This window comes from Mustela nivalis (genome assembly GCF_964662115.1).
Source record: "Mustela nivalis genome assembly, chromosome: 11".
Classification (NCBI taxonomy): domain Eukaryota; kingdom Metazoa; phylum Chordata; class Mammalia; order Carnivora; family Mustelidae; genus Mustela; species Mustela nivalis.
The window spans coordinates 75,957,349-75,971,645 of record NC_139030.1 but is presented as its reverse complement, the minus strand read 5'-3'; the positions used below and the strand labels follow the sequence as shown (position 1 = coordinate 75,971,645).

General features: G+C 43.2%; 1 protein-coding gene across 1 annotated transcript in view; it reads left to right on the top strand.

Moving 5' to 3' along the window:
• Positions 1-14,297, top strand: part of CAB39 (calcium binding protein 39) — an 88,436-nt gene that overhangs the window by 59,370 nt on the left and 14,769 nt on the right. Inside the window, exons 3-5 of the mRNA XM_082690851.1 lie at positions 3,707-3,871; positions 5,759-5,877; positions 10,515-10,683. Coding sequence (XP_082546977.1) covers positions 3,707-3,871; positions 5,759-5,877; positions 10,515-10,683 — 453 coding nt within the window. The remainder of the gene's footprint in view (positions 1-3,706; positions 3,872-5,758; positions 5,878-10,514; positions 10,684-14,297) is intronic.

Genomic DNA, 14,297 nt, shown 5'->3' with positions numbered 1-14,297 from the left:
AATGAGTCAAGATGGAGGCAAAAGGAGCAACCAGGGAGACAGGCAGGAAAAATTAGGGTGGTGGTGAGTCACAGAGGACAAGGGAGGAGCAGTTTTAAAAGAAGGGTGTAATCAACACCTTCAGCTGCTGCCAAGAGCTAACTTGTACTAAAGACAGAGAATTGTATTTCCTGGCAGGCAGGTCTTTGGTGAGTGGCTTAAAGCTGTAAAGCGCTAGGTGGAGAAGCCCCATGGGACTGGGCTGGGAGGGACCAGAAGATGTGGACTATAGCACACACAGGTAGATGCTTTTTAGAAGTTTGCTTAGGGTGAGCAGTAGTGGGAAAGGGCTCTGGGGTTGGCCAAGGGAGAGCTTATTTGATTTTGTTAATGGGAGTCTTGATCATATTTGAAACTGATTGGGGAGAAAAAATCAAGTGAGAAGGAGTTGGCTGGATGAGGAGGTGAGAAAACAGACAAGTAAGTGAGTTCCTCAGAAAGCCACAGGGTTTCCATAAGTAGCCCACTAATTGATTTCCTTGAATTCCCTACAATCCATTCTCCGTATCACAAGGATCTGCATAAGCAGGCGAGTACAGTGGTCAGCAGATAGGGGAGTGCCTTTGATGTCCACCCATCCTCAGCCTATAATACAGGTGACAGTACCATCTTCTCAGTGGGAAGAAGAGGGCTTTACACGTGTGTCCAGGTTGCTTTTCATCTAAGAAATACCATAAGTTGCTTTCTATTTCCTGGCTTCTCCCCTTTTTTTAATAGCTTTATTGAGATAACTCACACATCCATTCACCCATTTTAAAGTGTACCTTTCAGTGGTTTTTAGTTTATTCACAGATAATGTGCAACCATAACCACAGTCAATTTTAGAACATTTCATCACTTCAAAAAGAAACCTCCTACCTTTTAGCTATCACTTCCCCTCCCTTCTTATTTGTCTTTTACTGTTAGAGCATAGAGTGTGGTCTGAATTCAAATCTAAAATCATTTCATGATTTCAAAGAAGAGCACATGTAACCTGAGGAATATGAAAGGTTGCCGAGAGCCTCAAAAGTGTGATCTAGCCAGAGATGCACAGGGGGCTGGGCCTACTACTTCGAGTCACTGGTGTTAAATCAGCAGATAACACACTCAGGAAATGCACTAAATCCAGGTTCTTCCCTGTCAGAGAAAATAGCTTAAGAATAAAGATTAATAAAATGAAATTACAGAAATAACCCATGTAATTAGTTTGTTAGAGAACATCTGTTGATAAATGATTTTATATACTTGTCCCCCAAAAGCACATTTTGGGGTACTTAAACTTGGTATGTGGGATGATGAGCTGCTATCAGAAACCTACGACATTCACAGAATCGGGCAGTAACAGCTGACCGGAGAAGGTAAAGATTCTGCAGACCACTGATACTGAAGAAGTTCTGCGTGGGATTGCTAGGATCCTCTTAAACATTTTGAAAAGAAAATTCTAGTCATCAGGAATCCGCATAGGCTTAGGGAAAAAAGGTCATAGCAAATTAACTTAATTTCATTGTCTTATATTCAAGAAATGTGTAAGAAATAGTATATAGCTGACCCTCGAACAACACGGAGGTAAGGGGCACAGATTCCCCACACAGTCAGAAATCCACATAAAACTTTCAACTCCCCCAGAACTTAACTACTGGTAGCCTGCTGCTGACTATAAGTCCTGCGGATAACATCAGCAGTCACCACATTTTGTATGTTACATGTATCGTATACTGTATTCTTACCATAAAGTCAGAGAGAGGAAAGAAAATGTTACTAAGAAAATCATAAGGAAGAGCAGGGGCGCCTGGGTGGCTCAGTGGGTTAAGCCTCTGCCTTCAATTCAGGTCATGATCTCAGGGTCCTGGGCTCTGCTCAGCAGGGAGCCTACTTACCCTCTCTCTGCGCCTGCCTCTCTGCCTACTTGTGATCTCTCTCTCTTTATCAAATAAATAAATTAAAATCTTAAAAAGAAAGAAAGAAAGGAAGAGCAAATATATTTCTAGTACTGTCCTGTGAAAATAAATGGATGTATAAGTGGACTAGCACAGTTCAGACCCTTGTTCAAGGGTCAGGTGTTATTTTATCCAGGTGTTTAACAAAAAGCCTTTGAGGGGCTCAGTTGTTGGGCATCTGCCTTCAACTCAGGTCATGATCCCAGGGTTCTGGGGTCGAGCCCCATATCGGGCTCCCTACTCAGCGGGAAGCTGGCTTCTCCCTCTCCCCTTGCTTGTGTTTCCTCTCTCACTGTCTCTCTGTCAGATAAATAAAAATCTCTTTTAAAATAAAAAGCCTTTTGAATATGATTTGGATATAGGTTTATATGTAAGTAGCTGAGTGACCATGCCCAAAGATTATGAGTAGATCATGAAAAGAGCATGATGATTCAAAGTCATAATGGTAGGTTCTGTTCAGAGTTATCTCCTTTTAGGTGTTTTGGTTAATGATTGAGGCCGTGGGAGGTGTACTTATCAAATTTGCAGGTAATGCAGATATGAGAGTGATAGCTGGTATGTTGCATGTCCTTCAGAATCCAGAAATAACCTCCACAGTGTTGAACAATGGGCTGTTAATGAGGTTAAATTAAAAGGTGGGAGGAGTTGAAGCCTTCATTACAGGGTCACTCAAAGACCTGGATTCAAATGAATTATATGATTTAATTGCAAAAATTCTTAATGGTAGCCTCAGGCTACATTAACGTTTGTGACATTTATAGGGAAGTCATGGTCTAGTGTCTTCTACATCTTTCCAAAGGTGGGACTGGAACATTAGCCCTACCTTTCTTAAAGGAATAGTTACAGAGGCTGAGAGGAGGTTTTCTGGAGAAGATCAGAGATGGACAGGCTGCTCCCTGATTTGGGGTGTGTATTTGCCCACTTCTCTCCGCTCTGGTATTCTGACTGCGGATTCCCAGCTGTCTCCGCAGGGCCTGGAGACCCCTGTTTTGCCTGCCTTCCCCCTCCCTGCGCAGTGGCCTGGAAACTCCAGGCGGCAAGCTGGGGCAATTGTGAGTTTTTCATTTGTTCCCCTTCTCGTGAGGGTCACTGTCCTGTGCTGTCTGAAGTTCAGTGTTTTAAATGTAGTGTTTCATATAATAAATTCCCCTATTTTTTCATCTTTTTCATGGGGGAAGGTAGAACGGGCTCTTGTTCCTCTCTTAGCCGGAAGTGGAGGCTCTTCGGTGATTTTTTATTGCTGACATAAATGTTCGGCATGCAAAGCTGCCTTCTGCTGTCATTCCCTTGTTCCCGCCACGCTTTCCTCAGACACTCTGTGCTTCTCCCCTCACTCATCCCCACCGCATGCCATTCCTTTCCCTCAGTCTCCTCTTCCCTCTTTCTCGCTCGTCAGTGGCTCTCCGTTCTCAGGGCCAGCCCGGCGGCCTCTTCCATGTCCTTTCCCTCCCACGGGAGGCAGAACTGAACCCTCTCTCTCTGTTCTGCTCCTGCCATCCTAACACAGTTTTCGGCATTCCAGCGTACCTGTTGTCACTCTGATGGCCTTCCCTCCGCCACGCGTGTGTCGGTCTTCACATGTGTTCACACATGTGTGTGCTCAGCTCCCGAGGGCCAGTGCAGGCCGGACCCGCCCGAGTGTCTCTTACGGACTTTTGGGGATATCATATGGAGAGAAGGTATGTAACAAATGGACGGATGCAGTACATGGTTTTTTAAAGGAGTTGTTTTTCTCCTCTCCCCCACATCAGGCCACCGAAGAAGTTTCCAAAAATCTGGTTGCCATGAAGGAGATCCTGTACGGCACGAATGAGAAGGAGCCACAGACGGAGGCCGTGGCGCAGCTGGCGCAGGAGCTGTATAACAGCGGGCTCCTGGGCATGCTGGTGGCTGACCTGCAGCTCATTGACTTTGAGGTGAGAAGCCGTTTCTCTTGCAAGCGCACTGCCTTCCTCGTGGTCCTTTTCCTTGTGTTCTCTCCTTTGAAAGATCCCAAGATTCCATCAGGCTCTTGGCTGCAGGGTTCCTGCCGTGTGAGTGGGCGCCCCATGAGCGGAGCCGGGCAGGGGTGTAGGGCCGCCTCCTCTCTCCCCATAGTGTGTGTGAAGTTTCTTAGGTATTTGTTGTGTCCTTTTGTTTACATTATATTTAATAAAGAGCTGCTGCTTTACATAATTCACTGGCCTTGGGTTCTCAAGGAGTCAACAATCTAAAGAAGACTAGAATTTCTGGCTTCTCTTGAAAATTTTGACTCTGGCAACGTTGAGCCTGCAAAGCCTACCTGGCTTCTCAGCTGAAATGGAGCAGCTCCCACCTCGTGGCACACTGGGGTGTGCTGCACACAGCAGCTTGCTATTCTGTCTCAGGGCCTGCTTCACCCAGCTTTGGCTCTTGCCTGGCCCTGGGAGGCATTTAATATCACTGCCCGAGCTTTTACAGCTGAATCGTGCCGTATCAGATGTTCGGTGAATTTAACAGTGACAGTAATGGTCCTTGATTCCAGTCTGAAAGGTAGTCTGAGAAGTCGATACGGTAATGAAGGGCTTGGGTATGAGCAGGTTCCTCTGAGTCTTTGTCATGGGTGTGCTTTGTTTTAAGGCCAGGGTTTATCGTCCTGAGTGATCGGTTCGGTGTCTGTCCAGGTGCTTGAAAAACCAGGGGAGAGGACTGCAGACGGGTAATCAGATCCAACTTGGGAGAGCAATGGGAGGGTATGGTTCATAGGTTACTTGAATATAATTTTAATACTAAAGGACAATAAAAATTTACTTTGTAGAACAGATGATAAAGTTACTTCCCATGTGTAGATGATATCATGTATTTTTAATAGTGTATCAAATTCCACCAAAAGCAATTTCTATTTCCTCTGCAAAGTTGGGAATGCAGTGTTCCTTCTGCTTTGTCCATCCATCTATTCCCTGACCTGGACACTGAATTTAATATTCATTTGAGACTCAAATTTAAGAGCAGTGTGTGCCCTTGATGTGTATTCTTAGAGATTGCCATTGCTTCTCCTGACCTAGCGCAGGGCACAGGATGGTCTCTGGCTCTGGAAAGGTCTCATTTCACTTACTCTCCTGCAGGCTTGTCAGCCTCGCACCAGGTGGCCATTCTGAAAAATCTCAGGGGTTTGTTTTCGTGTGTTAATTTCTTGTGCAGTTTTCTGATTATAAGGTTCACTGTATAGCAGTAAAGTCCTTCTATTTTGTTTGGTACAGGATGATTGTATAGTTCTGATCTCTGAATTTCTGTATCTTGTGGTACTTAGAGCCTTCATTATTAATCTACATCTCGTTTAATAAGGGTATATGTCTACTTGCCATGAAAGCTCAGCTGTTTACAGGATTCTTTCAGTTTTATTATACTAGCAGAAGGCAGCTTGTCTTCCTTCTATCACTGTAAAAGGAAATTATATGTATTGTTTACAACACGAGCATTTTATTTGAGGCTGCTTGTTCCATATGGGTGGGAATCAGATACCTCAACACTGTAAGCATATAGCAGGGTTTTATTTTTCATATGTGAGTCCATATGATCCGAAGGGCTAGAAATGGTTGAAATTATATGCAGTAAGATTTCACTTTGTGAACATAAATTGCTCATGTTAAAAACAGTGTACTACTAAAACATAGAATCTGGAATTGTAAATAAATACGAACATTTAATATCTGTGAACATTTTAAAGTCAGATATTCAGTCATACTTACAAAAATGCAATGCATTAATTTGAGTTTACTTGGGAGGGTGGATGGGCTCTTTGGCGGTGAGTCGGGTAAACATTTTAATGATTGTATTCCTAATAGGGCAAAAAAGACGTGGCTCAAATTTTCAACAATATTCTCAGAAGACAAATTGGTACAAGAACTCCTACTGTTGAATACATCTGCACTCAACAGAATATTTTGTTCATGTTATTGAAAGGGTATGTACAACATAACAAAATTTATATTCTCAGTTGAAAAATAAAAAGGAAAGATGGTCTTGGGCAAAGACAAGATGGTAAATGTGGGAAAGTATTTTCTCTGTAGTTCAATCAGTTCATTTTTCCATACATCTTAACACATTTCCCTCCTTAAAATTCAGCCAATGAGCTAAACCTCCCATATGGGAGTTAAAAGGTCTCAAATCCTATACAACTGAAGGAAAAAGTCTTCTGTGGTCTTACCTCTAGTCCTTAGATTTTAAGAGGTTCTCTGAACTATCAGTTAAATGATGTGTTTCAAGACGTCTTCTTTGGACAGACCTGCACACTGTGAGGGAGTAGAAGCTGCCTGGGAAGTAGAGCTCAGGTGCTATATAGCTTATCTGTGTTGTGTCAACAAAGGACATGTTTATGAAGTCTGCCCTTTGCTTTTTACCTGTGTGTGTCCACTCACTAACCCACTTACTTGGTAACTCACCTTGCATCTTCCTGGAATGAATGACTGGGCTGATAAGCAGGCATTTATGGTAGTGTGTTACTATCAGCAAACAAACAAAAGCCAAAAAAGCCTGAAAACTTCAACAAAACAAAAGAAAACAAATCCTTTTCTCCCTCAGGAGTGAGCCTCCCTGATTGGCAAGGTCACCCCCTGTCGTTTTGCACAAGGGTTGTTTGCCAGCTCTGGGTCTGTTGTGCATCTGTTTGTCCCAGCATTGGTGCTGTTCTATTAAATTGGCAGACAAGAATTTTACTGGCATCACTGTTGGCGTGAATCAGCTTGCTCTCCTACCCCTCGCTTTATAGCTTGCCTCCCTCTGATTCATATCTCTGCGGTTTAACACTTCCCCCAAGTTCAGACTTGTTTAGACAGAGCGTGAGTCAGTGCATGTGTTTGATGCCAGCATTCTATTTCCTTCTTTCTATTTCTAAATATCTATGTTGCTTCTTCAGATGTTGCCATACAAAACTTTTGGCATCTAATTTTTTGTTGTTACCAATCCAGAGTTGCGTGTGTAAACATGTAGTGAGTAGTTTGAAAATTTGGTGTTCTTAGAGCACCTTCCAGATGCCTTTGTGTATTTTTAAACCGAGTATTTACTTTCCATAGAAAGCAGTGGTTATTAAAATCTGTAAATTAGTTTGCCTATATTTTCACTTGAAAGTAGCCAGAGGTATGATATAAATATTGTTAAACATCATGTAAAGTGAGAATTTTAAGGTACAATTTAAAGAAGAATTGAAAGCTCTCATGTGAGTGGGCCAGAGCAGAAAACTCAGTGAGGGGGGAGAAGCTTAGAAAATGCAGCTGGTATTGGTCTCCCCTTTTTAGCCTTTAGAGCAGAAGATGTGCAGAAAGCTGGAGGGAAGAAAATAACCAGCCTTTTCCTACCCCTTCCCCAGCTCTGCCTGTCACTAACCTCCTGTCACTCTTACATGTAACCCTTGCCGCCTCCTTTCCCTGCTTACACACATCCCTAGGATTTTAGACATAAACGTCCGAGGATTTGTTTTTTTACCATAGTCGTGATACCACATACAAACCCAATGTTATCTTATACTCAGTGTTCAGATGTCCTGGATTTTCACCCACAAAGTGCCATTTTTCAGTTAGTTTGTTTAAATCCAGTTCCAAGCAAGGTCCTCAAACCGTATTTGGTTCATATGACTCTTATGCCTTCTCTTTTCTTTCTTTCTTTCTTTTAAAAAAAACCATTTACCTGTTGAAGCAACTGGGTCATTTGTTCTATAGAAAAATGACATATTTTGGATTTTGCATCCCTGTGGTCTCATTTAGTGTGTTTCTTTGTCCTCTGTTCTTTTAAATTGGTGAACTAGTCATTATGAACTCAAGTCTGGGGGTAGGGGGAGTTTCCATATATTTGATGTATTTCAGTCCATTGCAGTCATTATGTCCAGATTTTTATATCCACATTGTGTCATCATTGGGCCATTGGGAAGCTCCTTCAAGTTGGTACTCATGTCCTTTTGGCAAGACCCTGTTAGTCTTTGACTGCTTCATGCTTTCTGGCACAAGATGTCCCTTGCTCATTTTGTACAGGTTCCTGCCCCAGACGTGGAAACAGCCATTTCCTCAAGGAACCTTCAAGCTTCTGTACCTTAGTTCCTGAGTTGAGACAGTTTGCATGCAACATGACCACCTGCATAGGCTGGAAGTATTTTGTTGTTAGACATCAGGGAGAGACTTCTGCTGCTGGTGTCCATGTGTGCTTGAATGTAATCTTGTTGCTAGTGTTCAAAGGCATCTGGAGGCAGTAGTTTTTCCTCTGGTGACTTGACGTTGATGTGTTTTCCTCCCTAGTGCTAACAGTCTGTGCAGCATAACTGTCTGCCCTGTACTCAATGGTTTATGGCTTAATCATTTAAGACAAGCTTGACAAACCACCATCAAAACCTGCCCAACTTGTTGTACCAAACTGTCTTACTCTTGTCTTTCTAGTCTCCTGATTATTAAATTAAGGTCGGTAAAGGTGAATTGTACAATCAGCCATTTTGTGAGCAGACATTTTCAGGACCAAAGCGCTGGTCAGCATTCTAGTTGCTGGACCACACGTGATACAGAAGAGTCATTTGGAGCTTCTTGAAGTTCTGTGATGAACCTATGTACGACAGAGGGATACCAGTGCTAGAGAATGAGTGGTATTGTAGGATTTCAGGGGAGGAAGTGTTTAGTCAGTGAGGCACAAGGGTTGGTAAAAGGGGTGAGTCTAATGATTGGAGTTCCAAAGGTTTGGAATTTGCATAGTTAGGAAAAAGGAGATTAGGTCCAGGGATAGGAATGAACATAGTGATGGGCAGCAATAAGGAAATAGGAGTGAGTGCTTGATGGCAGAGTGAGAGAGGACATTGTACAGTAGGAACAGATCTCATGACGGGAAGCCTGGGCATTAAGCCCAGAAATTTGTCTTTGATTAGCAAGTAGAAATCATTTGGAACTCCTGAACTGGAAATGCTATTGATACCCTAGTGTATTGGGTAAATGGGTTAGACACAGCTTAAACAAAGATATTGGTCAGGGAGCTCCTGCCTTTCTCTAGGGGAGAGTTAATGCAACAGTGGGGACGGATGAAAAGAAATGAAACTAAAATATTTCAGAGAAGTCTCATTAAAAAGGATGGGTCGTGGCAACACCAAAGATTGGAAGGTTTGGATGTGCTGAAAGGGGGAAGGTATAAACTGTTCTGTCCAAAGCAGTACCTCCTAAACACACTCCATCATTTTGCTTTAAATCAATTTAAATTAAATAACATTTAGAATTCAGTCCCTCAGTCAGCTAGCCAAATTTCAAGTGCTCACTAGCTACATGTGACTAGCAGTAACTACCACAGTGGACAGCACAGGTATAGAACACTTACATTATCAGATGAGAAAGTTCTGGAAGACCTGTTTTAGACCTGGGTATCTGAAACAAAATCGTGGCGCCAAGTTATAAAAATGAGGAAGCAGGGGAGGGCGGCTGTTTTGCGGAGGGAGATGAGATTTGAATTTAGATATGTAGTGCTTCTGGTAGACTTTTAACTGAAGTTGTCCAGAGGCAACAGAAAATGCCTAACTAGAGTTTAGGAGCAGACCTGAGTAGGGGAATTGTGGAGTCATGGTGGGAGCCATGAAAGTGTACAGGCAATCACGGGTAGGCTGGCAGCCACGGAGGTAGGCCCTCAGCCAGGCAAGAAATAGGAACGGTCTGAGGGGTAGAAAGGAGAACTGAGAGAGATTTTTCTTTTCCTTTTTCAAAGACAGAGATGCAAAGGTTGGCCGTGTGGGGACACTAAGTAGAACTTACATTTTGAGAGACGTATCTTTTAGCCAGGAAGAGGTCTTTTGCAAGCAGAACAATTGGGAAATGCAAGGAGTGCGGGAGGGTTGAGGAGCCGGTACGTGGGAAAGACACAAAGCCGGTGCATGCAGCCCAAAAGGCAGTGGAGGGGCCGGGGGCTGTCCACGAGGCTGGACCCCCGTCAGAAGGGACTGGGCAGCGCAGCTGAGAGGAAAATGGGGCTCCTTCCTGATTGAGGTGAGACACAACCGTGTGTGCGTGACTGATGCCAGGGTATCCCCAGCACCCACTGGGGGAGTCCTCCAGGCTCTCCTTGACAAGCAGACTGTGACCTTCTCAAATCAGGCTTTCAACTTTGTAGGGTTCACGTTGCCAAGAGTCTTGAAGGTTCTGTTTTGACTATTATATTGAAACAATGAAGTATAAATGCTGTATATTTGATATACTGTTTTGGATATCAAAATGCTGTTTTGGATACTAGGAATTAGAGAAGCCATTTTGTTTCATAATGGTTTTTGGTTCAGCTTTTGGCTTTTCTGAAGTCTTAAGAGCACCACACGTAAATCTTACCCCTATTTGAAGGTGTGACCCTAAATACTTCTCTAATCTTTTAGCTAAAATATGACATTTATTTATTATTTATTTATCGTTATTTTTCTTTGGCTTGAAGCATTTGTCACCAGCTAGTGTGTGCATGCCTTCTAGAATAACTACCCCTAAGCAGTAACCTGCTCTGGTCACTTAATTAGGACACATCTGAAATTTCTTGTTCTAAAAATTTGAGCTGTTCAGTGTTAGAGGAGTTTTAAAACAGCAATCATGGTTTGTTTTCTTTTTGTAGGTATGAATCTCCAGAAATAGCTCTAAATTGTGGAATAATGTTGAGAGAATGCATCAGACATGAACCACTTGCAAAAATCATTTTGTGGTCAGAACAATTTTATGATTTCTTCAGATATGTCGAAATGTCAACATTTGACATAGCGTCAGATGCATTTGCCACATTCAAGGTAACGTAAAACTATAGAATTCTAAATACCTTGTAAGTCTGATTAACTGGTTTGCTGTTTTTTTCCCTGACTCTCTAAGCTCCAAGTCTATACACGGCTGCCCTCTAGCGGGAAGAGAGAAGATAACGTTTTATGTGAGTCTGTGTGACTTGGGTGTATGCGGTGGAGTCGCTGCTTAAAAGGGGTAGATGAGTTGGACTGTAAGCTCTCTAAGTGTGGTTGGTGTGATCAAAATTACACTTTTCTGTTAAATTACCCATTAGGTGTGGTATATTGATACATGAACGTCTAACAGGTTTTTCCCCTGTGTTGAAACATATTATAGGAGTTTCTTTGGTTAAACACCAGACAAAGTAGTTGTTCAGGCCCTGCTAATTTGGAATAGGCACGTCTTCAAGTACTAGAACCACAATCAGGACAGAGATTTCCATGTTGTGGACAGCCCCAAGGGAACGGTGGGCTGAGCTCTCCTACCTCATGCTCATGCCAAAGCTTGTTTGTCAAATGCTTGGGGGAAAGAGAGCAGAATCACCTGCACTATCCAAGATACTCTGTAGCCTCTCTTTCCTGTATACCTCATCTCCCTGTTGTATATTTGTATAAACTAAATACACATCTGATACGATACCACTGTACAACACGTGCATTTTTGTTTTGAATTGCAAGGTTCTATGCTGTTTACTGTACATAAAGCAGCAATAATTATTAGCATTCTTCACAATGAAAGTAAGCTTTTAGATGTTACATTCCCTTATATAAAATGTCTGCCCTCCTAAGTGAATATTTACTGCTACTTTAATCAGAATTTAATATAGTAACCCGCGGACTACTTTGCTCAGAAACCATGAACACTGTTTTAGTGAGAAGTAGCCACTTTTCTTGTGAGGGTTTATGACGATAAAGAACCCTTGAGATAATGAGCACACACCTTGGTTCCTGGGTAAAATTTGTCCCTCATGGTGAATGAACACTCTTAAAACAGGATGAAAACCTGGGGAGCTGGCCATTAGGGTTTCTCCTGGAACGAGAATAAGGTAATAGTGTAAGAGGTGCCCAAAGATTTATTTCCCGGAAACCATTAAAGAGGATATCAGAAGCCTTAGGTAAGATCTTAGATATTTTTATGTCAATGTACAAAACAAAATGAATTTTATTTTTTTTTTTAAGATTTTATTTATTTATTTGTCAGAGAGAGAGCGAGCAAGAGCAAGAGCGAGCACAGGCAGACAGAGTGGAAGGCAGAGTCAGAGGGAGAAGCAGGCTCCCTGCGGAGCAAGGAGCCCGATGTGGGACTCGATCCCAGGATCCTGGGATCATGACCTGAGCTGAAGGCAGCTGCCCAACGAACTGAGCCACCCAGGCGTCCCCAAAATGAATTTTAATTTGGTTTTATAACACAGCCACAAATGTGATGTCGTTTGTGTCCCTGCATGTTGGGGCTAGGACTCATACTTAGGATATATTGGTGGAAGGGGATACCCCATTCTAAAGCAGCAGGCCTGTTTCGGAGAGAGGTACAGTAACCCTATGTGTTGGGAAGAGATCTGTGCGGAAAGCAAGCCATGAGCTGAGGGTGGCCACTGTGGGAGAGGCAGGTGGGGGAAGAGCAGAGGAGCGCACATCAGGGCCTGACCCAGAGGGCGCAGGCAGCACAGCTGGCCGGTGGGTGAGAGAGCCTTGTTTACACGGGCCAGAGGGTTAGGCACAGTCTCTAACCGTCTTCGTTGGCCTTGCCAATAATTTCATGATCAGCCTTCAGTTAGGGCTGCTGCTTGGAGTTACATTCTCACCAGGGAGAAAGCAGTGGTGGGAATCCCTGTGGGGAAAGCTGCCCTGTCAGGTCACATTAGCCAGAGAGGCAGAGACTGGGCAGCGTCTGGCAGGTAGGTCTACTGAGGAAGGGAAGCTTTCTAGTACAGTGCAGGATGCCAGGGGTGGACTGTGGAAGAGGCGCGCTGAGAAGCTACCCTGGCCTGTGTGTCTCAGCCGCTCCTGACCACGGCAAGGGAGGAACCCTTTCAAGAGGCCCCTGAACAGAGAGCTCTCCCAAGAAACCAAATCAAGGAGAGTCCAAACCAAGACAGCATGGGAGAGAGCAAGCGACACAGAGCTGTCAGGCAGACCTTCCCTCCCCACCCTTCCTAGAAGGAGCCCAGGTCAGCACAGGGACAGTCTTACACTTCCTGCCGGAGGACTCTCCTCTCCTTGTTTGCTCGTGTCCTCTTTGAGAGACTGTTTGTGTCATGGAAAGAGAAGGCTAGATCTATGGCTTGCACTATCCTTGAAGAATATGACCAGACCCATGTCTCCAGAAAATGTACCCTGCACATAAAAACTGTCAGAGAAATGCAGCTCATCCATAAACCTGAGTTTAGAGTCTGTGGAACCAGGTGCTGAGTCTCAAAAGGAAATTAAAACTACCTGCTCCAGGGGCACCTGACTGGCTCAGTCGGAAGAGTATGTGACTCTTGATTTCGGGGTCATGAGTTTGAGTCCCATTTTGGGTACAGAGGTTACTTAAAAAATAAATATTTAAAAAAAAAAGCAACAAAACTATCTGCTCTAAATATGTCCACGATTTGCAGCTTGAATGAATATGTACTAAGATAGTAAATCAGTGGCCAAATGTTGTTCGTGTTTTCTTTTTTGAGGACTTAAGGAGATGGGGAGGGGCATCAGAAGGCCAACAAATATATTTCCAATTTTTCCAGAATAAAAGAAGGTAGATTCCCCAGAGAGGCTGGTGGAGCTTGGAGCTTGATGTTATACCTGTGTAAGGTTCTAGAAAGTATTTCTAAAGAGATGATTTCTGAGCATTTTGGAAAGGAAACCATGTACCCACAGCCAGCATGGATTCACGAAGAGTAAGTTCAGTCCTATTAATCTCGTAGTTGCAGTAGCTGAAGGGATAAGAGTGTGTGGCTGCCTGGGTTCATTTCCCAGCTCTGCTGTGGATTTAATCTCAAGCTCTTAATCTGTTAAATTGGAGGTGATAGTACTAGTATGTCAAGGTTATTGTGCCTCCACACAGTGTGTGTGCAGAAAACAGTAACTGTTAGAATTATCCCTTTATGACCATAAGGATATACTGGATATTGAATAATCATACAGATTTGTTTTTATGGAATTGATGAAAAGAAAGGAACTAAAGTTTCAGCGTGGTGATTTACATCTAAATGAATCCCCTATCCATAAAGTGCTAGAGAACGGATTTGCCATCACCCCGGAGAGAAATTTCTTGTGGCTTTTCACTGGGCTTTGTCTCAGCCCAGCTAAACATTGTTAATAACTTAGATAAAGGGTGAGGAGGCCTTCTTATCAAATATGAGGTGATAGCTATGAAGGGAGAGATAGCAGACAGTGGTGATCCTAGAATAAGGCTTCACAGCAATCTGCAGAGGCCATAATGGAACAGGATGATGACTGAGGTCTTCCCCTTGAGGACCCAACTCTAAGGGATGTGGGAATAAGACATAATAATATAGTTAATACTCAGTATAATACTTGCTAAGTGTAATAGTTACTAAAATGTAGGCAATTTCATATCCGACTCAACCATCTCCTTTACAGATAAGGAAACTGGAGTCTAGAAATGTTGGGTGAAGTCAGGCTGT